At 34.9% G+C, this 25,340-nt stretch overlaps 1 protein-coding gene across 1 annotated transcript in view; it reads left to right on the forward strand.

The window, feature by feature from the left end:
- Positions 1-3,662: 3,662 nt before the first annotated feature.
- The window catches only part of LOC149416501 (trypsin alpha-4-like), a 38,269-nt gene continuing 16,591 nt past the window's right edge, over positions 3,663-25,340 (forward strand). Inside the window, exon 1 of the mRNA XM_089642011.1 lies at positions 3,663-3,780. Coding sequence (XP_089498137.1) covers positions 3,711-3,780 — 70 coding nt within the window. The 5' untranslated portion in view covers positions 3,663-3,710. The remainder of the gene's footprint in view (positions 3,781-25,340) is intronic.

The raw sequence follows: 25,340 nt of genomic DNA on the forward strand, positions 1-25,340 counted from the left end.
AATGACGTCGTTCATACCTGGTTCCTCACTGGAATGACTTCCAGCTAACCCAACAAATACACATTATATTACATAACCCAAAAATTACATGTTAACAAATATATGTAAATAAAAAATAAAAACAGAGGTATTTAATTTATGTAAGGTATTCATTTAAGGTGTAGTGACATTTGTTTAAAAGAAATGTTTTTAGTGATGATTTAAATTTAAGTATGTCGGTTATTTGTTTGATGCTACGTGGAAGGTTGTTATATACTTTAATGGCCATGTAGTGTGGTCCTTTTTGAAATATAGTTTTGTTTGCTTTTGGGATTAATAAGTTTTCTGTGAACCTTGTAGCGTGTTTATGTGTTGAGTTTTTCTGTGGGAACTTTTCTGGAGATGATCGAACTAACAGGCATAACTCCATTATATATATGTCCGTCACTGTCAGAAGTTTGAGATTTTTAAAAATTGGTCTACATGAATCCAGGTGATCAGAGTTTGGCACCTCTTTTGGATGATAAAAACATCTTTGGCGTTTACTGAGTTTCCCCAAAAAACTATTCCGTATTTTATCATTGAGTATACGTATCCATAGTATGCGGTGATTACTGACTCGATGTTTAAGATATTTTTAAGGGTGCCTAGAGCAAAAGAAAAGCTACTGATTTTTGCTACAACTTTAGATACATGTTCTTTCCAGTTTATATTTGCATAATAATAATAATAATAACATAGCATTTATATAGCGCAGTTTTGTGTTGTTTCACTTCAAGTGCGCTTAACTATAATAAACTTAAAAATAAAATTTCCTATTGTATTCCTTTAAAAAAAAAAAAAATTTATAACGTAATATGAAATAAAGAATAAACGGTTTACACAAAATCACAGAATAAAATTTAACAATAACAGTGCTATTTTAGTAGAGGACAACAATAAAAGACAATAACAGTTAACGAAAAATAAGAACTTTAAAATTAAAATATTATATAAAACAGGAAAACATTAAAATATTATATAATAGGTGGACATTAAACATAAAAGTACAATAAGGAGGAAACCGAAACCAAACAATTACCGGAAACTTCAAAACCTGGCTTATTATAGTATATTGAAAAGAAGCTTAGATTCATGAGAATATAAATGATTTTTATATTATTAAATATGATTTTTTGAATAATTTTGTTTTTAAAACCCGTTTAAATTCAGCCAAATTTAGTATATTGGTAAGGGCTGGGGGAAGTTTATTCCAAATGAGTGGGCCAGCTACACGAAAAGAGCGATCATAGTAAACAGCTCGATTTGACCGAGAAAGTTCGATTAAACGATTGGTAACATCTAGATCTGCTGACCTCAGAGTAAGCTGTCTATCGCTTAGGTTTTGTCGGACACATAATTCCGATATATAGGCTGGCGCCATTCCCTGCAATGCTTTGAAGGTCATTAAGCAGATCTTGAACTCTATTCTTTCAGGGCATCGAAGCCAATGAAGACGATCCCTTAGAAGCGGGGTTATAGGACAATGCTTAGATTCACCAAAAATCATTCTCGCCGCAGCATCGAAAACGGACTGGATTCTGTTGAATTGTTTCTTAGGTAGGCCAGCATATGCACTATTACAATAGTCTACTAGTACAACACTATTACAATAGTCTACTAGTACAACACTATTACAATGGTCCATATCTAGTTGTATTCCCAGCAGTGAACAAGATTGGGAAGGTTTGATATGATTGTTATCAACATTTATGTTTATAGGTGTAGCTTATACTGGACAAAATTTTAGAAGTTCAGTTTTGTTTGTGTTAAGCGACAGATTTTAGCCAGTTTGCTATTGATTGCTATCTTTTTCTGTTTCGCGGCATCTGACGAAATAAAAATACAATAGCTTTATTAAAATCTCGATAAGACTTCAAAAACTTAATATTTGTTTTTGAACAAGCATACATAAAGCGAGAAGGGTTTGGACAAAATGTTACGAACGGACACGCACTTGAGATCATAAGACTTAGGAGCTGTAGCTCACAGAGCACGGGGTCGATTGTACCGGTACAATCATCACCCGATAAATCGGTACAACTATACCCCAACAGTCATTTCAAATAAATACTTTAAAACCGGACCTGAAGTAACATCGTTTTACGTTTGGGTCGCTACTAATCCATGGTACATGGTACAATCCCCGGTCTCCCCTACCTACTTAATTATAAACCATATCATATTTAAATTAACAGGGTTTGTTTGTCAAATACGGAATAATACAATTTGCCCACAGTAACGTCACAAAGTAGGTACTATGATATTGATTATGTGAATCCAACACGGTCACCATGTTGAAGCGGAAACAGAACACACAAACAAATTTACAGACAGTACGTCATGTCAGGTTACACATTGTTATTGTTGAAAAAAGGAGAAGTTGGTTAAAATTAGGCCAGTTGGTCGGAGTCTCTCTTTTTGTGTAGTGTTATAAAAAAACACTTCTCTGTTTTATTAATAACAATCTCAGGGATTTCTAGTTCAGGTTAGTTACTAAATTATCGTAAACTATTGCATGGAACAAGTGTGCGCTGGAAATTACTGGCTCTGTTTACTCTATCTCCGGCATTACGTTTGTTAGAGGTACCACACATTTAAAAGCGCTTAAAGTGAACCGATGTGGGACGTTGGGGATTCTTTTCTCGTGTCCATCGCGTGGTTCAACCCTCCAGAGTAAATCTGCATTCAGCCTCACAGCTATGTGTGGGTAATAACCCACACAGCTGACGGCTGCTCGTCTCCTGACTCCCACCTGAAGTCCACGGCTCTCTGCCCGGAAGTGCCGAGTTCTCCCAACTCAAGTGCAGTCCCACTGTGTGTTCCCGCTTTCCCTCCAGTTTCGTCTCTCCGTCTCTTATTTCCCCCTCGTCCGTAGTTAATCATTCGTTTTAGGGGCATGATATTTTCATTAGCGCTTATTGCTGTTTATCGTCGATCACCATATAAGGTGATCCTTTTGATTGCACGTGACCAAGGCATGTTTTACACTTTATTGCTATGTGATAGATGTTGCGGTGTATCCTCTATGATTTGTAGTCGTAAGGATGCTTGTTTTACGGAGGATATGGGCAACTCATAACACTAGGATTTGAACAAAATTATTCAAAAGGTGTATCGGTAATTAATTTATCAACTATTTTAAGTACGTACCGGTGTTATGGAAATTTTCTGATAGCTTTCTTGAATACATCTAATTGAATTTTGATTTTGTTGTCTAGAATGAATGACTGCAAATCTTGTAAATTAACCCGAACTGAGACTCGGCAGATAAACTTGTTGTCGATGACAATGCATTCTTTTAACATTTGGTGACACACATACACGCACACACGCGCACACATTTCTCTGAATTGGTTACTGGCCGACCTAAGAGATGGCGCGACTAGGTCGTGGCGTTCGATGCGACCGTGGAGGACCATAGCGGAAAGTCGAAACTGTTTAACTATATAATAAAAAAAATAGATGCCTTTTAGTAAAAAAAACCTTTTCTGATATTACTGGTTAATATTTGAAATTTGAGCTCAAAAACCAATGTTTGCTGATCACTCGAGTTTTATCATTGATGAATTCTTTATTTTGTGCGGCGAAAAAACGCTCATTCGCTCATAAAAGTTAGTATCTCTTGTGTAATTAATGCGGATTCAGTGATATTTAGTTGCTTGCGACGCGTCGTTTTAATTCTTGCTAAAATGATTTTAGTGAAATTTTTATTATTTTTGTGTTTTTGTGGAATCAGTGAAAGTGATAAATTTGAACATGGTATGTATATTACAAAATGTATTTATTCTTATTTTTTAATGATAAACTAATGTTTATAAGACAAGGGTTTTATGCATAGCACAAGGGATAATAAATTATTATAAGCAATAATTAGTCGCCTGTAATATCAATACAAATTGAGTCCAGAGCGTCTGACCGGAAATCAGAAGGTGCGGGTTCAATTCCCGTCGGCGACATTTATTTTTACTCGGGAAATATTTTCAATTTATATTTATATTACAGGCGAATAATTATAGCTTATAATAATTTATTGCATTTATCCTGTTCAACATGCTTAGTAAATTATAGCTTAGTAAAAAATATATAATGCATTGAGTACCGACATAAAGTCGTATAATTCTAACTCTCTTTTTATTGCCAGAATAAAACATTGGTTATTTGAAAGGGGACGAACTTTCTACTAAAACTCCTTAAGCTCATAAAACTATTCAAAAAATAATATATATATATAAAAAAAAATAAGATAAATAACTTACTCTATAAAACCTTTTTTCCAATTTTTTATATGGCACGAATTTTAAACATGTACTTTTGTAGTAGAATACTACAATTTTTATTTCAACTTTCAGTTCTATTTCAATCAAAATATAATTTTTCTTTATTTCTCACCTAACTTTTAATTTCTATATTTGCATTTAGTTTTATTTATTCTTGTATGTTTTTATCTTAGATTTTCTTATTTTCATATTAATACTTTTTATCTTTCAATTATTATATTTTATTAATGAAGTATTTTATGTATGACACGGGCATTAGCCTATTGTGATAGTCAAAAGAAAATGTACTGCATCATCGTGTAAATATTGTACATGAAATATACAAATTCTTTTGAAAGCTACAGGATTTCTGCGTACTATTAACGAGTAATTTTAATCTTTGCAAGGCCAACACACACCCATATTATAACACCAACTTTATACATTTTATAGCGCCATTTTTGTGATCATGGTGATGAATTGAGGTTTCAAGGGCGTTTTACAAATTTTACTTACCACCTTATTATAATTTCCGACTTTATGTCCGCGTTAAATCTCCCAATAGGAAAAACTAAAACCTTCCACACACTTTTCCACAAATGAAACAAGAACAACACGTCAACTCACCAGAGATCAAATGGGAAAATAATTCACCGACTCCAGATATTTTCATATCAGAGGGTTCGGCTCGGTAGAACTTCTAACAGGGCCTATAAATCCTACTGATCCCTCAACATAAATATTTAAAAAATCTTTCGTAATCCTACATGTGTTTAAAATGGCTGATTTTTGCATTTTTACATTTAATTTTTTTGATAGATCTAATACGCCTAAATTTTTAATGAGAGAGATAGGTATAATGCCAGTAGCCGAAATTACAAATAGTAATGTTTTTATAGTCAAATGAATGCCAAATTCTTTTTATCTCCTTTCCTAAATCTGTGTATTTTCTTATTTTTTCATTAACAGATTTTTGAATATTACTGGAATTTGGAATAGCGACATCAATGATATGAGTTATTTTTTTTTAATTTAGTCATTTAAAACTATATCGGGTCTATTATGACTAATCGTTCGGTCTGTTGGTATAGTTTTATCATAATATATTTTATAAAATTCTTTTTCTAAAAATGAAGTTGATTCGTATTCATAATATGGTATTATGTTACGGCAGTCAATCAAGTTATGTTTAATTACCAAACTTTGGTGAATTATTTTTAAAACTTGATTGTGCCGAAATGTATACTCGGACGGTGCTAATATAGAACATCCCGATATAATATGTTCTAGATTTTCCGGAAAATCCAAACATTTTCTACATACATCATCGTTTTGATTTGTATCTTTGATTATATGCTTCCTACAATTTTTATTATTAACGACTCTATCCTGAATGGCAAGCATAAATCCTTCTATTTCTGCCCTCAACTCTCCAATACTCAACCATTTGTTTGAAGAAAATTTATCAACATACTTTTGATTGAGATGACCAGGAATTTAATAATTCCTGGTTGGGATTTATAAAAATGTTGGCATTCTCGTCGTATAAAAATGTTGGCATTCTCGTCGTATAAATTTAAAGGTGTAATGTTTCTATCTGCCTTGCAAATTATTTTGTGCATTTCTGAGCTATGAGCTTTCCTTTGGAAAAAAAAATATTTGCATTTCTACCTGATAATGTTTCAAAGAAGTTATTTTGACTATTCCTCTACCTCCTAAATTTCTAGGTAAATTAATTCGTTCTATAGCTGAATTTGGATGATGGTAATTAAATTTTGTTAGCGTAGTTCTAATTAATCGTTCTAAGTTATCTAAATCTGTATTGGACTATTTAATTATGAAAAATGAGTACGTTAATAGAGGTATTGCCCAAGTATTTATTGCTTTTACTAAATTTTTAGCAGATAGATTGCATTTTAAAATTTTCCTGATCCTAGTTTGAAATTTAATCCAAATATCATTTTTAATACTAGTATGGTCTAATCTATTTGATTGTGGGTATCCTAAATACTTATAAAAAAATAAAGTAATTTAATAAATTCCTAAATACTTCGTTATTGATGCTCTGACTTGTAGTTATTTTCTATATGTACATTTTCTATTTTACATTGTCTTTGCCCTTCACATTCATGTACTCTCCATTCACTGTCATCTATGTTTTCTTATTCGTGTCAATATTATGGTTTTAATGGACACATTGTCCGTAAATTAATGAATAAATAAATAAACAAACCTCATCCCCTATCATACTAGTAATTTGGAAATTTATAAATATACTCTCATCCCCGTCAAGTTTTTAACTACCTCGATCATTTTCTCTAAATTATGTTCAGAATTCTAAAATAATTTTATATCATCGAAAAATAATAAATGCGAAATTTTACTACTCTCCCTTGTGTTACCCTTAACTTTTATTCCAAACTTGCTTTTAATTAACATTTTAGATGGAGGATTCATTGCTAAGCAAAACCAAAGAGGACTCAATGAGTCTCCTTCAAAAATCCCTATTTTAATTGAAATGCCCGGTATTACTTTTTCTTGACTTTTAAATTGAAAAGTAAATTGGTATTCCAAAAGGACATAATATTTTCCAAAAAGCTAATAATAATGGGGTTAATTTTTTTTTTTTTTTTTTTTTTTATTATTTAATAAATGTTTACAAGTTACATGTTTAGACATTTTTTTAACTACCATACTAGGCTAATGCCCGTGTTGTGGTAGTTATAATATATATAATATGTGATAGTTATATATATATTTAATACTTCGATCAGCCACGAGTGCGGGACACTATCGAAAGCCTTTTGGTAGTCTATATAGTATTATATAGGGGATTATTGAAGAATAAAAGACAGTTGACTCAGACCTATGACGTTTATTGAGACTCTGCACATAAGTTTTTATCTCCCACGTGACGCATCAGGACTGCCAACATAGCAATACATATCATCCTTTCCTACTAACATTTTTTAAATTTTTTTTTTTCAAAAAATTTACAATGACAAAAAAAAACTTAAACATAATCACTATGACTAAATCTGACAGGGGGTTTCACCAATCATTAAATTGTTGTTCACTTGGCAAACGTGACATTACATCAGCTTGAGGAATTTTCAGTCCTTTTTTAAAAAATAATTTATAATTGTACGCGGACAATATTATAGACCATCTTATGAGACGTGATTCAGCTAAAACGGGGACTTTTGGCAAATATCTTTGGCTATCATAGCCAATTGCACAAGGAAGCCCTTGCTATTATTTTTGGAATCAAGAAATTACATAAATATTTAATTGGTCGTCATTTTACTATATATATATACTGATCTTTATTTGCCAAAAGTCCCCGTCTTAGCTGAATTACATCTCATAAGATGATCTATAATATTGTCCGCGTACAATTATAAATTAGTTTTTAAAAAAGGACTGAAAATTCCTCAAGCTGATGTAATGTCACGTTTGCCAAGTGAACAACAATTTAATGTAGAGGAATGTAATTTTGTATTCATGTCAACACCCTTAATTCCATTTCAGAAGTTGAAAGTCATTCTGCAAAAGATGAAATATTATGTAAAGTCATTAAGTATGTTTCAATCGGTTGGATTGAAAACTTGTCAAGTCCAGAAATTAAAAACAATTTCAAGTTCAGAAATTTACTGTCGGTCTTATATTTGGTGACAGAATTGTAATACCAGAATCTCGTCTAAAGTCTTAAATTTAATACATTATGGTCATCATGATATAGTCAAATCAGTTCTTATGTTTGGAGGTTAGGTATGAATCAAGATATTATTTATAAATGTGTCAGTCGGTACAAAAAGCTAACAGTGCGTCATAATTGGCCTATCGCTGAAAGTCCATGGGAAAGAGTCCATTTGGATTGTTTTTTTATTTTATTTTTTTTTTATTTATTTATTAACTTTCAAAAATACATTTTTTACAATTAAGTCCCGTTAAACTGATTGATATCAGTTTGTCAACGGGTTCTTTTAACAATTACTTCTTAAATACATATACAATTTTAACAAGTACATAAAATATACACATAATTACATTAGTACAAAAAAATTCTTTCACATAACCAATTTTTTAACATACATTTCCTTCTGTGAGTCAATTCACAGCTTTTTATTGAGTTTGGTAACATGTAAATTATTGGAACGAGGTATTCTAGAGTTCTTTGACCATATTTATTCAGGTATCTGGGAACTACAAGTCCATCGTTTGCAATTAGTCTTGTATTATGAACATGTGTCACTATTTTATTATGTTCAGATTGAGATGTATGCTGACTCGCAATTTTAAGCCACAATAAAGCACGAACAGATAATACATTTACAGAGTTGTATAGTAATGACTTTGGTACGTCATTTCTTTGTTCGTATTTAGTTCTGTTTAATAATAATTTTACCAAAGAATATTGTACATTTTGGACGGAGAGAAGATTTGTTTTTGTTGAATGTCCCCATGAAGTTATTCCGTATCTTATTAGGGATTCCGCCAATGATAGGTATACTATTTTAAGGGTATTTGGTGGAACAAAAAACTTCAATCTATAAAGTTTGCTCATTATAGCTCTAAGCCGTGTGCACACTTTTTGTATATGTATATCCCATTTAAAATTACAATCAATTGTTAAGCCTAGATATACGTATTTTGAAACAAGTTCAATATTTTTGCATGAGAATGGTTGTATTACAAAGTTATGGATGCAATTAAAGTCATGAGAAATAATTTTAGGAGTTATGGTGATGTTATTATGAGGAGATCTGATGTGCATAAGCTTCGTTTTTTTAGCATTGATTATTAAACCTACATCGTGTGACCATTTTTGAAGAGTGACAAAGTCAATTTGCAGTAAAGTACTCGCTATTAATAAATCCTCATGTGAAATAACTAATGCAGTGTCGTCAGCATAAACGTAATGTTTTACATGAGAAGAAATAAATTTCATTGCAGTAACATATATTATATACATGGTAGGGCCTAGTATGGACCCTTGTGGTACGCCTGCGAAAACAATTTTTTTTTGCTAAAATGATCAAAAAATTTTACACAAATCTTTCTATTTTGAAAGTAGTTAACAAATAATTTATGTAGGTTTCCTGTAATTCCAATGTTTTCTAGAGTTTTAAGTAATTTACTATGATCAATCGTATCAAAAGCCTTTGAATTATCAATAAATAATACGAGTACATATTTTCTTTTGTTAAGATCATTATTAATTTTATTTGAAAATTCTTGAAGTAGTAGATCTGTGCTTTTATTTTTTTGGAAACCATATTGATGGGTATCAATAATAGAAAATTTTTCAAGGTAATTTATTAGTTTTACAGATATATATTTTTCTAGGATCTTTTCAATTGCAGGTAAAATACTGATCGGTCTATAGTTTTCAATTTCACTGTGTTTACCACCTTTGTAGATGGGTCGGATTATGCTACATTTAAGATCTTCAGGTATAATTGCCTCCGATAAAATCATATTAATTAATAGAGTTAAAATAGGTCCTAAGATATTAAAGTGTTTTTTAATGTCAGACATTCTAATTTTATCTATCCCCGGCAATTGACTATTTTTTAAGCTTCTGACTACTTTTTCAATATCACAAAGTTTTGCTTGTGTTAAGAGCATGCTGTGTGGAAGTCTATGTGTTTGAATATGAAAAGCTTTTTTGTCACATTTATGTAATAGTTGCTTAACATTGTCAGAAAAAAGTTTGTAAAATTGTTAGATGTTTTTTCAGTCGTTTGTTCTTTTTTTAAAAAATAGTTTGATATTACTTGGTCGCAATTACTTTTGCTCTTCCTTCCTAACAATCTGTTTATTTCGTCCCACGTTTTTTTAGAGTCGGCAAAGTAATTTTTAAATTTTGAGTTGAAGAATTTTAATTTACATGCACTGATTAATTTTGTAACTTTGTTTCGATTACATTTGTACTCTCTTTCATAAAATTTATTTGTAGGATTATTTTTCCATCTTTTGTAAAGTGTATCTTTTAATTTGATTTTTGATAATAAATCTTCATTTATCCATTCATTTATGGCATTAGGTCTGATTTGAGGTTTATAAGACTTTACTACAGTACTTTTTTCATAGATTTCATTAAATTTATTTTTTGAAGTGAAACTTCTTTAGGCGCGTAATGTTCGGGGACGGAGTAAAACCGAGTCAGGATCGACACGAAAATGCGGGTACCCCCACCACCGCTCACCGTTCACTGTCCCTCTCTCACCATATGCGCTTGTTGAGGTGGGGGAGCCGCTCACGAACGTTCTCTCTCTTCTCTTCTTTCCTCTCTCTCAGACACCAGCGAACTGCGCCACGCCAAGCATCAGCTGCTTGGTTAGTATACTGCGTCGTGAGTGTAATACGAGTGAAATACGTAATTGATTGTGGTTCATACGGTTAATTTGAAAATAGAGAGAGAGGAATACTAGAAGTTTCACTTCTGTCTTGCGTAGGCTTGACACACCCACTTTTTAATTTTATTATACAGAGTAACGCAATCCACTTCTTTCAAAAGAATATTCCAACTATATTTTTTTATTTCTTTATCAACACGTTTTTGAGACAGAATTGTGATTTTTTCATTTTGTTCAATATTTTTGACGTCATGGTATTGTAAATTTAGTCCCGTCATAAAATGATCAGCAATTCTCGAATCAATTACACACGCGGACAAGTTACATTTATTAGATCTAACATATATGTGGTCAATACAGGATTTGGTTATTTGACCAGCAACGATTGCTTCTCTAGTCGTATCATTAATACATTTTGTTAAGTAATTACTGGTAAGTATATTTTCATAAGCTATTATATTTGAATCACTTTGATTTAGTATGTTAAGATTAATATCCCCAAAAAATATTATATTATCATTAAAGTTTACATTATTGCAAAAAAAATAAGAAATTTCATTTAAGAATCCCTTTTTATTGAGGTTAGGTGGTCTATAAATTGCTAAAATATAAAAATTACATTTATTAGGTAATGTCAATATTCCAAACACATTTTCAAAGTGAATGGTTTCAACTATTTTTTTGTTTAAAATGTAAATGTTCCCTTATATACAGTAATATTCCACCTCCTTGTTTATTTTTTCTGCAATAATAATACGATTTATATCCTGGAATATCATATAATTTAATAATTTCCTCGTTAATTGCAGTTTCTCAAAGCATAATTACATCTATGTCTTTCAAACAGTTTTTCAAATAGGCATGAAGAATATCCCAATACTTGTTTAGTGATCTTATATTTATTTGGACACAGGTTAGGTTAGTATTGCATTTATTAATATTTTGTGCGTGAATCCAACATTCTAAATTGCTTACACGGATAAATTCTACATCAGTATCATTTTCAATATAGTTGAAAGCCATATAAAAATATAATATAATATAATATTATACTCGTAACATTCAGTATAATGGTTGGAAGTTGAAATATAGCATCTATCAATAATGTACAAAATAATAATGATGTACAAAATATACTTGAATATTGTAGGCTTGTAAAAAATAAATTGAAAAATAGATTTTAATTTTGTGCATCTTATAAAGAAAAATATCGAACTGTTTGTAATAATAGTATAATCCTCGTATATTTTAATATTATGGTTGTTGGGTTTAGTATTATTTGATACTATTTCCCGAGAAGCTATGTACAACGTACAACCTAGTATTGAGTAATACAAAACAAATTTGAATAATATCGGCGTGTAAGTAGAACATTTCAATGAAGTAGAATATATAAAAAAGAGATATGTTTCAATAATAATACGAGAGAATACTGCTGTAGAGTTATGTGCAAAATACTACTACAAAATAAACTTCAAGAATATGGATTTGTAAAACGTAGTTAGAAATGTCAATTTTATGACATCCTGATGAAGAAAACATTAAAACATTACGATTTTCAATAATCAATTTTTTGGTGTGCAATTTCAAGCATTTTTTTATAAAACTTACAATTAATTTTGTCATTTGCTCGGTGATTTGATGGAAATGTCAGTTTATTTTTTAGGTTATGTTGTTCACAGTTCAGACATTTGGGTGCTTGGCTTATATTAATACAAGCCGTATGTGTGTGAGGGCCTCCACAATAGCTGCAGCTAGCTGCGTCCTTTTCTTTCCCAAGGCATCTACTTGATGTGTGTCCAAAGCGTAAGCAATGGAAACATTGTACCAGCGGGTTTGCATCTTCGGCGTAAATTCTTTGATATCCGATATTTATTTTTTCTTTTTGTATTATAGTTCTTCGGATGTCCTTGTCTACCTCTACAATGAAGTTCATCGTGTCGTTGTATTTATTTTTAACAACCTTTTTCACATTTATTAGTGATTTGATATCTGTAGTGTGTGTAAAAACTTTAAGATATTCGTTTTGTTCAAATAGGTCATCAGTAAAATCTTCAGTGTTGTAGTCATTGAAGATGCCTTTGAATATAAGTGTAGGTTTTTTTTTCATAAGTTCTTTTGCTTCTACATCCTGTAATTCTTTGGAGATTTCTTTTTGCAGCATCAGTGCGTCCTCTTTTTTAAAGCATTTTATGATTAATCTGTTTTGAGAAATTTTTTTAATGCTGTCAATATTAATCCTTAATTTTCCGTTTTTAATTTTTTCTTGGATTCATTTTTTGGAGTTTTTCATTTGTTTCTTTATTATTTTGATTCGGGGTAATCATTAGGGAAAATTCGATTTTTCGATTTAAGTATCGTTTTTTATCTACTGATTGGTCATACGACTCAAGTTTGACATTGTTTTCAGTCATTTCAATGGCGACGTGACCCATCAGTGCCAATATTGTATTCACTTTTAAAGTAATTAAGTTTTGTTGATCCTTGGTAAATTTTTTTGTTGGATCTTGTACTGCCTCCAACAGGTCTTGAATTGCCGTCTTGCATGATTCCATAAATTGGTGGTTATTTGTGTGCGTCATGTTTACCCTAATTTACACTGTGTTGTTTATTTCGTTGAGTTGTGTGTTATTGTCACAATCACTGACTTAAAAGGTTCCAAATACTTATTAGTTTGCGATTCAGATTCAAAGTGGATAGAATGTTTTTAAATGAAAAATACTAAATATTCGGATTTGTTATCAAAATTAAGTGAAGTTTTTTCCAGATTTGCGTTTCCGAAAACTATTGTTTGTGATAACGGTCCTCCATTTTCATGTAAAGAATTTTCTATTTTTTGTATAGAAAAATCTATTAAATTATTATTTTCTCCATCGTATAATCCCGAGTCAAATGGATTAGCAGAACGATCTGTTCAAACATTCAAAAAGATTTTAATTAAATTTATGTTTTCAAAAAATTATTAATTTTTGTCACCAGCTCAACGTCTAATAGATTGTTTGTATACTTATCCCTACTTCTGTGACGGGTTTGTCACCAGCTCAACGTCTAATAGATTGTTTGTATACTTATCCCTACTTCTGTGACGGGTTTGTCACCAGCTCAACGTCTAACAGATTGTTTGTATACTTATCCCTACTTCTGTGACGGGTTTGTCACCAGCTCAACGTCTAATAGATTATTTGTATACTTATCCCTACTTCTGTTACGGGTTTGTCACCAGCTCAACGTCTAATAGATTGTTTGTATACTTATCCCTACTTCTGTGACGGGTTTATCTCCTATGGCTAAAATATGTTCGTATGAGCCACGTACACCTCTTCATATTTTTTCATAAGAAAATAATGTAAATAAAAGTAAGCAATCAAGAAAAAATGCATTGAAACAGTATGAGGAAAATGATAATGTATTGGTATACTTAAGGCGTCTGAAAGGTCCTATGAAAAGGGTTCAGGGAACTATTAAGGTAAAATTAAGTGCATGGGTGTATTTAATTCATTTAATCGGAGGAAAGGAAAAAAGTTCCACGTTAACCAAATAAAAAAAGTTGTACAAAGTTTAAATCAAATTATGAAAATCCCGATAAATGGTACGACTTGGGAAGTCAAGAAAATTAAAGTGTTAGTGATCTTTTACCCAGCACTAGTGGGAAAACTGGTGTAATAACTAGGGCTGGCAGATTGGTGAAACTCCCGGTCAGATTTAGTCATAGTGATTATGTTTAAGTTTTTTTTGGTCATTGTAAATTGTTTGAAAAAAAAAAAAAAAAATGAAAGTAGGAAAGGGTGATATGTATTGCTATGTTGGCAGTCCTGATGCGTCACGTGGGAGATAATAACCAATGTGTAATAGCAAAAAAAATAACAAAAATAACACATCTGCCCTGATGATGGACACTGCAATGCTGTCCGAAACGTTGGCTAAAGAAGGAGTTAGCGCAACACGGCATAACACCCCAAAAACAAATAACAAAAATACTTTTGGCCGTGAAAATCTTAAATCATATTTAATGTGTAATAGGTCTGAGTCAACAGTCTTTTATTTTTTAATAATCCCCGATATAACTTTTTTTTCTTCATTATTTTGAAGAGCTGTTACAATCTCGTTACAAGTTAACTCTTCAATATTTTTCGGAAGAACTGTTTTTTTTTAAAAATTATATTTCTCCGCACCAATAATCATACAAAGATATCCAATTTTCTCTTTGTCCGTAATATGAATTACTTTTAAATAAATTTTTTTTTTTTTGGTTTTAGGCCTTTTAAATAAATTTTTTTTTTTTTTTTTTTGGTTTTTAAGTAAATTTGAACACGTTCTAAAACATTCCGAAAGTATCACAACTCGGCTCATATTGCGGCACAGGTAAAGTACTCTTAGATATGTGAAATGATTAATATTACTCGTTTTTAATTCAACTCGTCGCCAATTGTTATTTCAGGGATTAAAAGACTGTTGACTCAGACCTATGACGTTTATTGACACTCCGCTCATTGGTTATTATCTCCCACGTGACGCATCAGGACTGCCAACATAGCAATACATATCACTATGGAGACAACATTATTTATCAAACACAATGTCATGTTTAACAAATGCCTGTGTAAATGTGTGATAATGATTCTAATATTCGACTTCACGAACTGATGGATCAGCTATCAACAAACACTTCACAACAAATTAATATCTCCAATGAATTCATACAAAAATGCAATATAACAATACATAGAAAATATTACCTGACGCCAAAAATCGAAGTCACTGTTGGCACCTAGCATCGTGCTACCTACCTTTATATCCTTTATAAAATTATTGTGGCCTATCGACCTCTCCCCTCCTCTCCTCTCCTATGCCGACGTTAGTTGAGTTAAAATATTCGTCCTGTCAACATCGTTTGATTACGGAGCCCCCTTTATCGTGTCGCGCGTTGGACCTGGGGTGCCCTGACTTTCCCTCGGCCAGCTCAGAGCGGGGCATGAGACGTCTCTCTCATAGTCAGGGTTCGGGGTCAGCGCGAGGCTCAAGAATCCATATCCCACCGTCTACACAAAACACTCCCATACGACTGCTATCCCCAAATGAAAGAGGTTAGGTTTTTTATGAATCAACATTGTATTTGAGCGGCAAAATGGACATTACATGGGTGAATAACAATAGAATACAGGTTGTTACATTCTAACTGGAATTATCATCAAAGGGTTCCCTAATCTCTCTCTGGGGAGTAATTAACAGCTCTCTCTCTAGACCGACAGGCAGCGTGGACGAATTTAGGTTATTAGCGGACACATTCAAGGGGTAATAGGAAGCGTAAGAAACTCACAGCGTGGCGTGGTCGGGACATGGGAGTCCTCGGGGCATCCTGTTGATTGTAGGGCTGAGCGCCGTGTTTCAAACAAGCGGTGCCAGCCTGTCGATGTTCAAAGCGCGCCATTCTCGTACATTATGCTTTTCAACCGTGCGGTGCGAAATTGGGAACGCGGGGCCGGAACGCGCACACGTCCAGCTAGGTCAGAGGTCGGGGCGTAAGAAGGGACGAGGCGCTTGGTCGCCGGGGGTGGGGGAACTCTAGCGGATCTTTTGTGCGTTTTCAACTCCGTTTGGTCCAGCAACCAACCTGATAGTTCCCGCTACTCAGGCTAGCAACTGTAGGATCTTCGCGCCTAAAATCTGTTATATGACACCTCCCCCCACGCTCGTAAAAAAAGGCGACGTGGCAATGGAGCATCAGGGTTAAAAGATCCTCTATATGCCTCCCTTGGGGTTTTTTTGACAAAACAAAAGTTGCCCTTAGTTTGAGAGACTTGGATGGCCAGAGAGATGCCTAGCTAAAACATAATGACTAGCTTATGCCATAGGCTAGGTAACAATATTTGTGGGGAGAAATGAGGAAGGGTACATAGCATGTTTGGAGCAAATAATTTTGGGGAGAGAGCAGGTGTGGAAACAACAAGTAAAATTATGCAATTAGAAAACAATAGACATGGTTATGCAATTGAAAGACAAAAGGCAAAATTATGCAATTGAAAGACAAAAGGGCATGGTTATGCAATTGAAGAAACAATAGACAACATTATACAATTGAAAAAAAAACAAAAAAGCATGGTTATGCAATTGAAAAAACAATAGACAACATTATACAATTGAAAAACAAAAGACGGAATGTTAAGGTGTGATTCTAGGGTTTCATTGGTCTGGAAGCTAAGTTTGCGTTGCGTTGGTTTTTTTGGTTTCGAAGAGTTGCGAAGGAAACGAGATTTCACTGACTCTAAAAGATTACATTATCACTGTAATCTGACCCATTGAGATAACACTCAGGAGTACACTTAGGCCTTGGAAAAAAACACTTTGCTTCGTTGTGGGCGTTGATGTTTGCGAAGTGGGGCTGTGGTTTGCGGGGCTGCGGCTATGGTTACAGTGGTCATTGGAGAGAGTAGTCCAGGTTCCGTAGTTATGCCAGTACGAGTCCTATGTGCTATTATGGTGGGCACGGGTCGTATGTGTTGGTTATCGGAGCATAATGTAGCTCAGGATAACTTTTTAGAGATGCGCAGTTTGTGTTTACTGGAGGGGCAAAGGGTAATTATGTTTCACCCATGACCTGGTATGCGTCACTGCATGACAGAGCAAGAGACGGTATAACTGGCATTGGCATTGAGGGCAAGAATTTGAACTCCGGGACTAGCGTGTCCGAAAGGTAGTTCAGAGTGTCATAAAGTATAGTGGGACAACTCGGCTTGCAGTGGTGCGACAAACGTCATACATATGAGTGGTATGGTCTGTGCTTTCAGGAACAAGATGGAACAAGTGTGTAGCGAGTAGTAGTCGAGGGACCTTTGTAACCACAGCGCAGGCTGCTAGGAGGTGAGGCTCAGCTTGGCTGCCGGAGATGGCATCCGCCTGGGCTTCTTTTTAAATCCGGGGGGAATTATTATTAAAGCAAATTTCTTGAAGTTTACCTGCCTAGGGACCAATGAAGAAAAGTTTGGAGAGAAACAAAATGTGTCCAGAAAAATAAACAAACGAGGTTTAGCTGCCGGTCCAGAGAGTGACGAAGAGTGTGAGAGAGAGGTAGAGAGAGGTTCCTAACTAGTTTTGATTACATAAACATTATCCTTTATTAGGATGACTTGGCGTTTGCCGAATGACAAACTGTCTTGGTTGAAAAAAACAACCGGCCTTCCTTGGCCTATGTTAACATACAGGTGGTAACATTTTCGTAGGATTTCAAAGAACAAGACAAAAAATTCGTGAACGAGTCACGGCAACAGCAGGGAAACTAATTCATGAATAAAGGTTGTCAGAAGAGACAGACGATACGCCAAGTGCGTATCATACATATTCAAAATTCATGAATGTGTTTCGTTGAGGAGAGAAAAAAATGACAACATACGTGAAAGGTGAGGTAGGAAGCCTGTTGGTGACCGGAACAATTACCGATTCGAACTCGAAGTGAGGGCGAAATATGGTCGACAACAGATTTTCCACTTCATACATATGCCTGAGGGCATGGGGGTAGGGAGGGGGAGGAAAAAGGACGGGAATTGAGTTACGAAATTTGCTAGAGACTGGACTAATTTCCAATTCAACCTCTATGTGAGAGTGAAACATATTCAACCAGCAGATTTCCTGACTCTTTACATTTTAATAAAGTGGATTAATTTTAAACAGCATTTGAATACACATTGTACTAAAGAGGCTAATCTTTTGCGTGTATTTGGCAAAAGATTAGGGGTCGTTTTAAACTTCTACATGATTGTGAGAAAAGACAGACCCTAGTTCCAATTTCACAAACCTGGGATTCTTCTTATTCGTTTCCCAGATGACGAGTTTAGTGGTTTTGTGCCCATCGATTAACTCCTGCGGCACTATGCCCCATAATTGACAGTGAAGCTGAAAACTAGTCCTTTTGGGATAGTAGATATTCCTGGGCTTCTTTTCTTTTTGGAAAGCAGCAAAAACAGGAAGTCCACGGGCATTGGCGTTGAACAAAGGGGTTTCTGTGAAATACTTACGTAGTTCACATATAAAGGTTTGATATTATTTCGTTCGCACGATTCATGGTGAGTATTGTAACGTCTTCACGTATAGTGTACAAGTATGCAGTATATGCAAGGTACAACTCAATTATAGACAGAAGTCAAAGAGTGTAAAAACAGTTCCTTAAAGGAGATGACGATGTCGATATTATGTCGTTCACACGAATCACGGTAAGTATTATTATTACGTCTCCACGTCTCGTGTACAGGGTTGTACACAATTATACACAAAAGCGGTTCTCATGACATGTTAATGACACACGACCAAATTATACACAAGGGCGGTACTCATGGCAAATTAATGTCACACGACCAAATTATACACAAGGGCGGTACTCATGGCAAATTAATGTCACACGACCAAATTATAACACATGGTTATAAGTATTAAGTAATTGTAACGAACTTCTCGTGTAGTGGTGGATTTTTTAAGGATCTCTCCTATCGCGTGACAATTTTTTACATTTAAATATAATTCAACAAAAGCTAGCAGTATCATTTGATACTGTTTGCAAAGATTTGTTAGATTGACTAACTCCGTAGCCTGGAGAGGCGTACGATGGAACAATAGAGAAGATAAACAATTTTAATGTTACTTCATGTGTTACAAGGTGCAAGATGATGGTAGAAGGTATTTCTACTTACATCGTGCGATGGGTGAGAACAGGCCCATAATGGCTTTACATACTGTTCATTGTAGCGTGCAATTGGGTTGCAAACACTTGGTTAAATGGTGAGACAAAGGTTGGGTGTTTATATTATGCAACGATGATCGAACAAAGTCCTGTTGATTTACGTTGTGATATAATTATTTGCGTTCGAAGATCAGGATAACCGTAAGGTTTTACTAACCTGTCCCGTAGGGTTGAAACGTGAGGTACGAGACATACGTGACGTAACAGTAGAGAAAAGAAATCGAGATCTCGTCATACAATAAAAGACCTTAATGGGTTTTACGTACTTTTAGTTGAAGCGAGTCCAGTTATTTGTATGTGGTTTTATAGGACCGACATTTGGTTTTCTTTTATAAATACAATTTCCCAAAATGGATGTGTCAAAATCCGATTTTTGGTAAATGTGAGCTTGGGTAGGACGCCATCAATTTTTGAAAGGAAAAAATTGAAAAAAATGAAAAAATTATATACATACAAAGAGGACAATTATGTGATTAATTGCTACTTGGTTCTTGCCTTTGAGACCACTATAGGGTTTTACATACTCAAGGCAAAGTTGAATTGGACAAGAAAGAATTAATGGCTGTACTTGACAGGTTTTCTTTTTTTTTTTTAAAAAAAAAAAAAAGGGGTCGGTATTTAACACTTTGGAATTTACAAAATCCGAACTCTTTTGGATGGCACTCTTATGAGTGATTACCAATCGTTATTTTACAAGGACAAAAACAAAAGTGGGGTGGTTCTTTCTAACACGACGAAGGGAACAAAATGAAACGAAAATGGGGTGACATGACATAAACATTGCATAGTGTAGAAGTTGAGAAGCAAAAGCGGGTTCGCGACTTCCCGGCGATTGTAACTCGAAAACGTGTCTCTATTCTAAAATGATCAGTTTCAGAACAGGTGAGAAAATAAAAGGTAAAAAGGGAGAAAACGATTGTCGTGAGGGAAAGAACGTTATTACAGGAATAATACTTCATGGTCATAATATGTTAATATACATTTATTTACAAAGGTAGGTTAAACTCGTTTTTGACGAATAGGTTGACATGTAGTTGACACTTTACACGCCCAATTATGGTAAGACTTCATAAGCTTACAATAGTTTGTGATAATGCACAATGGGTTAGTTTAAAGTTGCTGGGGTGGTGGGGCAGTTTCAACTGTCTCCTCACTTCCAGACTTTACAATGTCCTTAATATGGTAATTACCAGTATGTTTGCCAGAGGAGTCGGACAGGTAGTAAACTAAGTCCGATATTTTTCGAAAGATATTGATTCAAATTTATTGATCATTTCCTTTAATTGGAGAGCCTGGTCAGTGCTTAGGTTTTCGTGAGGTATTATTGTACGAATCTCACCAACTTGAGCGACCGGAGGTTTTTGGCCAAGAGTATTAAATACTTGTGGAGCAACGTTAAAAGCCTTCCAGAAGTCAACGCCAAGGATGAAATTCTGGGATATAGAGGGTACTATTAGAAAGTTAATTGTAACTGTGTTATTGTTACATTTAATTGGTAAGGACAGAGTACCGATGACTGTCTGGGGAGCATTGTCCGCAGTTGTCACGAGTGTAGGTTTGGAAAAAACTTTAAAACCGTTGTTAACAAAAGGCAGGTGGGCATTGTTGCCAAGGCAACTAACAGATGCACCACTATCCAGTAGTCCAGAGAAGGGGACATTGTTAACGGAGAAAAGGGCATAAGGTCTTCCATCTTTAGCTTGTTTGCAACAAACCGAAGAAACATTTAAAGTCTGGTTAAAATATTTAATGTGTGATAACCAATCAGTCCATTCCTTAGACCTTGGTACAGAATGAATACCTGAGAGGTTATTATTTAGTTTTTTGGTTTTCTTGCATGAAAATTCGGTGGGGGTTTAGAGAAATCCACTTGAGGTTTAACAAAGTGAGGGTCTTGCAACCTTTCCATGTTATTTCTTGATCTTTTGAAAATTTCACGCAGTTCGTCGCGTGGAGGAGAACGATCCCTGGAGCGATGTCTCTTTAAGGTTCTGGGTTCTTTAGCTTCCAGAAATTTGGCCTGCTTGAAACAAGTGGTAGCTAGGTGACCTACTTTTTTGCAAAAGGAGCAAACTTTTTTGTTGTCAAATTCTGGTTTTAATCCAGAAGGACGGCTTGGTACAGTGATATTGTCCGTGGTGGTTTTGTTGTTTTTCCTGTCTTGGTGGGATTCCAAAATGAGGCAAACTTCGTTTAAATGGGCCAACGACACAATTTTCTGTGAGGTGATAATGTTTTCATATCTTTGTAGGAGGCCATCAGTTATAACTGGTAATAATTCGGCTTCCGAGACAGGGTGGGAAAGTTTGATGTTGATGGACTCGGCCCTCTCTATGAATGTTGCCACAGTTTCGTTTACTAATTGTTTAATGGATAATAACGATAATTTAATTCTGTGTTGGGCCTCTGATTTGCCGAAGCTAGTGATCAGGGCTGATCTGAGTTTATTCCAGTCCTTGCATTTTGATTTTTGTATTCGGTGCCACGGGATTAATTCTGGAGATATTAGTTCTATAAAGTTTTTCTGCAGCACGTCAAATGGAACATTTTTAATTGAGGCCGTTTCTTCGATTCGGTCAATGAAATCCAGTATATCAGAAACACCGTTATATTTGATCCTCCAAGGAGTGAGATCGTATATTTTTTCTTGTGCCGTGATGGGTGCATTGTCTTGTTTTACTGTAACATGTGTCCTGGTTTCTTTGTTAGAAACGGGGATTTCCAAAACTGGGGTATTGGGTGCCTTGTCTTCACTTGCAACGGATAGGTTTATTTTCCTGATGAACTTCTTGTTGAATAACAAAGCGTATGCTTTCAATGCTGACTTTGATTTGTTTAGTGGTGATATTCCTCTGTCTTTTAAGACGGCTTGTAGGTGCACTTTGGATAAGTTGTGTACATTGGGAATGACACCCATGTCCAAAGATGTAGCCATTTGATTGGAATTCATTGTTAAAAATGGTTTAAAAAGGAAAAAAAAACTCCGAAATTCTTCTAAGTCTTTTTGAAGAAAAATTGGCCAGGGGGACACTTTAGGATTTGCATTATTTAATTTTTGTGGGCACTATTCGCACTTATATTCACTGCACTTGAGGAAAGGCACGAAAAAAGGCACAAAAAAAAAAAAAAAAAAAAAAAAAACAGCACTTCAGGAGCGAAAAAACACTTTTGATGGAAAGATTTTATATTTGCTTCATTTACTGGCACTAAATCGTGAGATTGAACACACGTTCTTATTATTGCGTCGAGAAAGCACTTCTTTGCAAAAAAACACTGCACTTCTGAAGTTAATTTGAAACAATTCACTTAAAATCACTTTTATAACAGTCAATGCTGAAAAAAAACAAGAATATGGACAAACACCGTACCTATATAATTAATAGGGATAAAGAATTATTTGTGTTTTACAGGTTGTAGCTGATATACTTTTTAGAAATCAGCTTCGATGGGCCGTTGAGTGTATTGTGCTTTTTTAAAAAAGTCACTTCCGGTGTAAAAATTGGCTTCACAGTTCTAAATCCTGACTGTTATTATTACGGTGCAATTTATGCCGAAATTAAAACAGTGGGTTTGTTTTGTTAAACAAAGAACACAGAATCTAGGTTATTGAAACAAAACATTATGTTCGAACTTTCGTTATCACAGCATTTGGCGGGAATTTCGCGCGTCTCTTTTATTCGTTCGAGAGAATTCCTACCGTTATTTTTTTGCGGCAAAATGCGCTTGGCAACAAAGTCACGACGGGATTGCGTGCGTTTCTTATTTATTCGAGAAACTTCCACCGTAGTTTTCGCGGCAAAAATGCTCTTGGCACAAAATTGCGCGCTTTGTGTGGACAAAATTGCATAGTACATGTTTTCAAATTGGGGACAATCGTAAAGGTAATTCTGTGCAGTCGGGAAGGATATGTTTAAAAAAATTCTGCCCCATGTTGGTCGACAGTGTCGCGCGTTGGACCTGGGGTGCCCTGACTTTCCCTCGGCCAGCTCAGAGCGGGGCATGAGACGTCTCTCTCATAGTCAGGGTTCGGGGTCAGCGCGAGGCTCAAGAATCCATATCCCACCGTCTACACAAAACACTCCCATACGACTGCTATCCCCAAATGAAAGAGGTTAGGTTTTTTATGAATCAACATTGTATTTGAGCGGCAAAATGGACATTACATGGGTGAATAACAATAGAATACAGGTTGTTACATCCTAACTGGAATTATCATCAAAGGGTTCCCTAATCTCTCTCTGGGGAGTAATTAACAGCTCTCTCTCTAGACCGACAGGCAGCGTGGACGAATTTAGGTTATTAGCGGACACATTCAAGGGGTAATAGGAAGCGTAAGAAACTCACAGCGTGGCGTGGTCGGGACATGGGAGTCCTCGGGGCATCCTGTTGATTGTAGGGCTGAGCGCCGTGTTTCAAACAAGCGGTGCCAGCCTGTCGATTTTCAAAGCGCGCCATTCTCGTACATTATGCTTTTTGACCGTGCGGTGCGAAATTGGGAACGCGGGGCCGGAACGCGCACACGTCCAGCTAGGTCAGAGGTCGGGGCGTAAGAAGGGACGAGGCGCTTGGTCACCGGGGGTGGGGGAACTCTAGCGGATCTTTTGTGCGTTTTCAACTCCGTTTGGTCCAGCAACCAACCTGATAGTTCCCGCTACTCAGGCTAGCAACTGTAGGATCTTCGCGCCTAAAATCTGTTATATGACAATCGACCGTGTCGAAAATTCAAAGCCACCGTGAGCTCGCGCGTGGTGAAATTTGTGAATTGTTGTGAACCAGCGCAAAGAAGGAAAGAATACCGTGGAAGAATAGAAAAGGGTAAGTCGGCATTCCGAACCTTTCCATTTCCTATGATTCCGCGTTGCGACGGTGCGTTTCCGTCCCCAACATTGGTCATTCGAGCCTGATAATTTATATTAATTGAAAAAATTGTGGTTAATTTAATTATTTCAAGGTTAAATTGTTCATAAAAGTTGAGCTATGTGTAAAATTCGCGTCAGCCGTGCTGTTAGCGAAAATTGCCTGTAGGTAGTAAAAAATACTTAACTGGTGACAAATTTGTTAATATTTAAAATAAATTGTTGTATTCACTCGGCATTTTTGTGCAGATTAATTTCTCAATACAATGGCTGAGAAAAAAGTACTTTTGTTGCAATCCCGACGTGAGCGAATAGTATCTCGTATTCGTATTACGCAAGAGCTCATAGCGAGCACTTATGATGATAGTAAGAAAAAAGATACGTTTCTTGCTAGATGTGAAAAGTTAAAAGATTGGTTACAAAAATTTGAATCAGTTCAAAACGAGATTGAGGAACAATTACTGTCGTTAGACAAGATTACAGAAATGTCAGAACTGGGAAACATTGCGAATAATGTTGATTCAATGTATTTCGAGATCATGCAAATGAAAAGCGTTATCACTAGTAATAATGAAAATTCAATTCCTAAAACGGCAAGTAATTCGGTGATTCGTGCACCAGTGATAAAGCTGCCCACTTTTGATAGTAACATTAAAAGTTGGTGCTCATTTCATTCATTATTTAAAAGTCTTATACATGACAGCAATGCATATACTAAGGTAGAAAAATACCATTATCTTTTATCAGTTATTACAGGGCCGGCACTGGCACTTATACAATCATTGCCTCTTATCGAAGAGAATTATGACATTGCCTGGAATATTCTGGTAAATCAATACCAAAATTCTAGAATTCTTTTCACGCATTATGTTGATGAAATTCTTAATTTCAAAATATTACAGAACGAGTCTGCGTCAGGTATAGCGCGGTTACTCAGTACGTTTCAAGAGAATTGCGCCGCTATAAAGGCGATGAAGATAGAAAATATCTTTGATAAATTTGTTGGTCATATTATGATACGATCGATGGATCTGACAACTAAACGTCAATTTGAATCCAAATTGCCCGGTGAAGAGATTCCAGAATTGGATTCAATTTTCGAGTTTCTGAGAAATCA

Source organism: Hesperophylax consimilis, chromosome 17 (genome assembly GCF_061612785.1).
Source record: "Hesperophylax consimilis isolate HC1 chromosome 17, BYU_Hcon_1.0, whole genome shotgun sequence".
NCBI classification, from domain to species: Eukaryota; Metazoa; Arthropoda; class Insecta; order Trichoptera; family Limnephilidae; genus Hesperophylax; species Hesperophylax consimilis.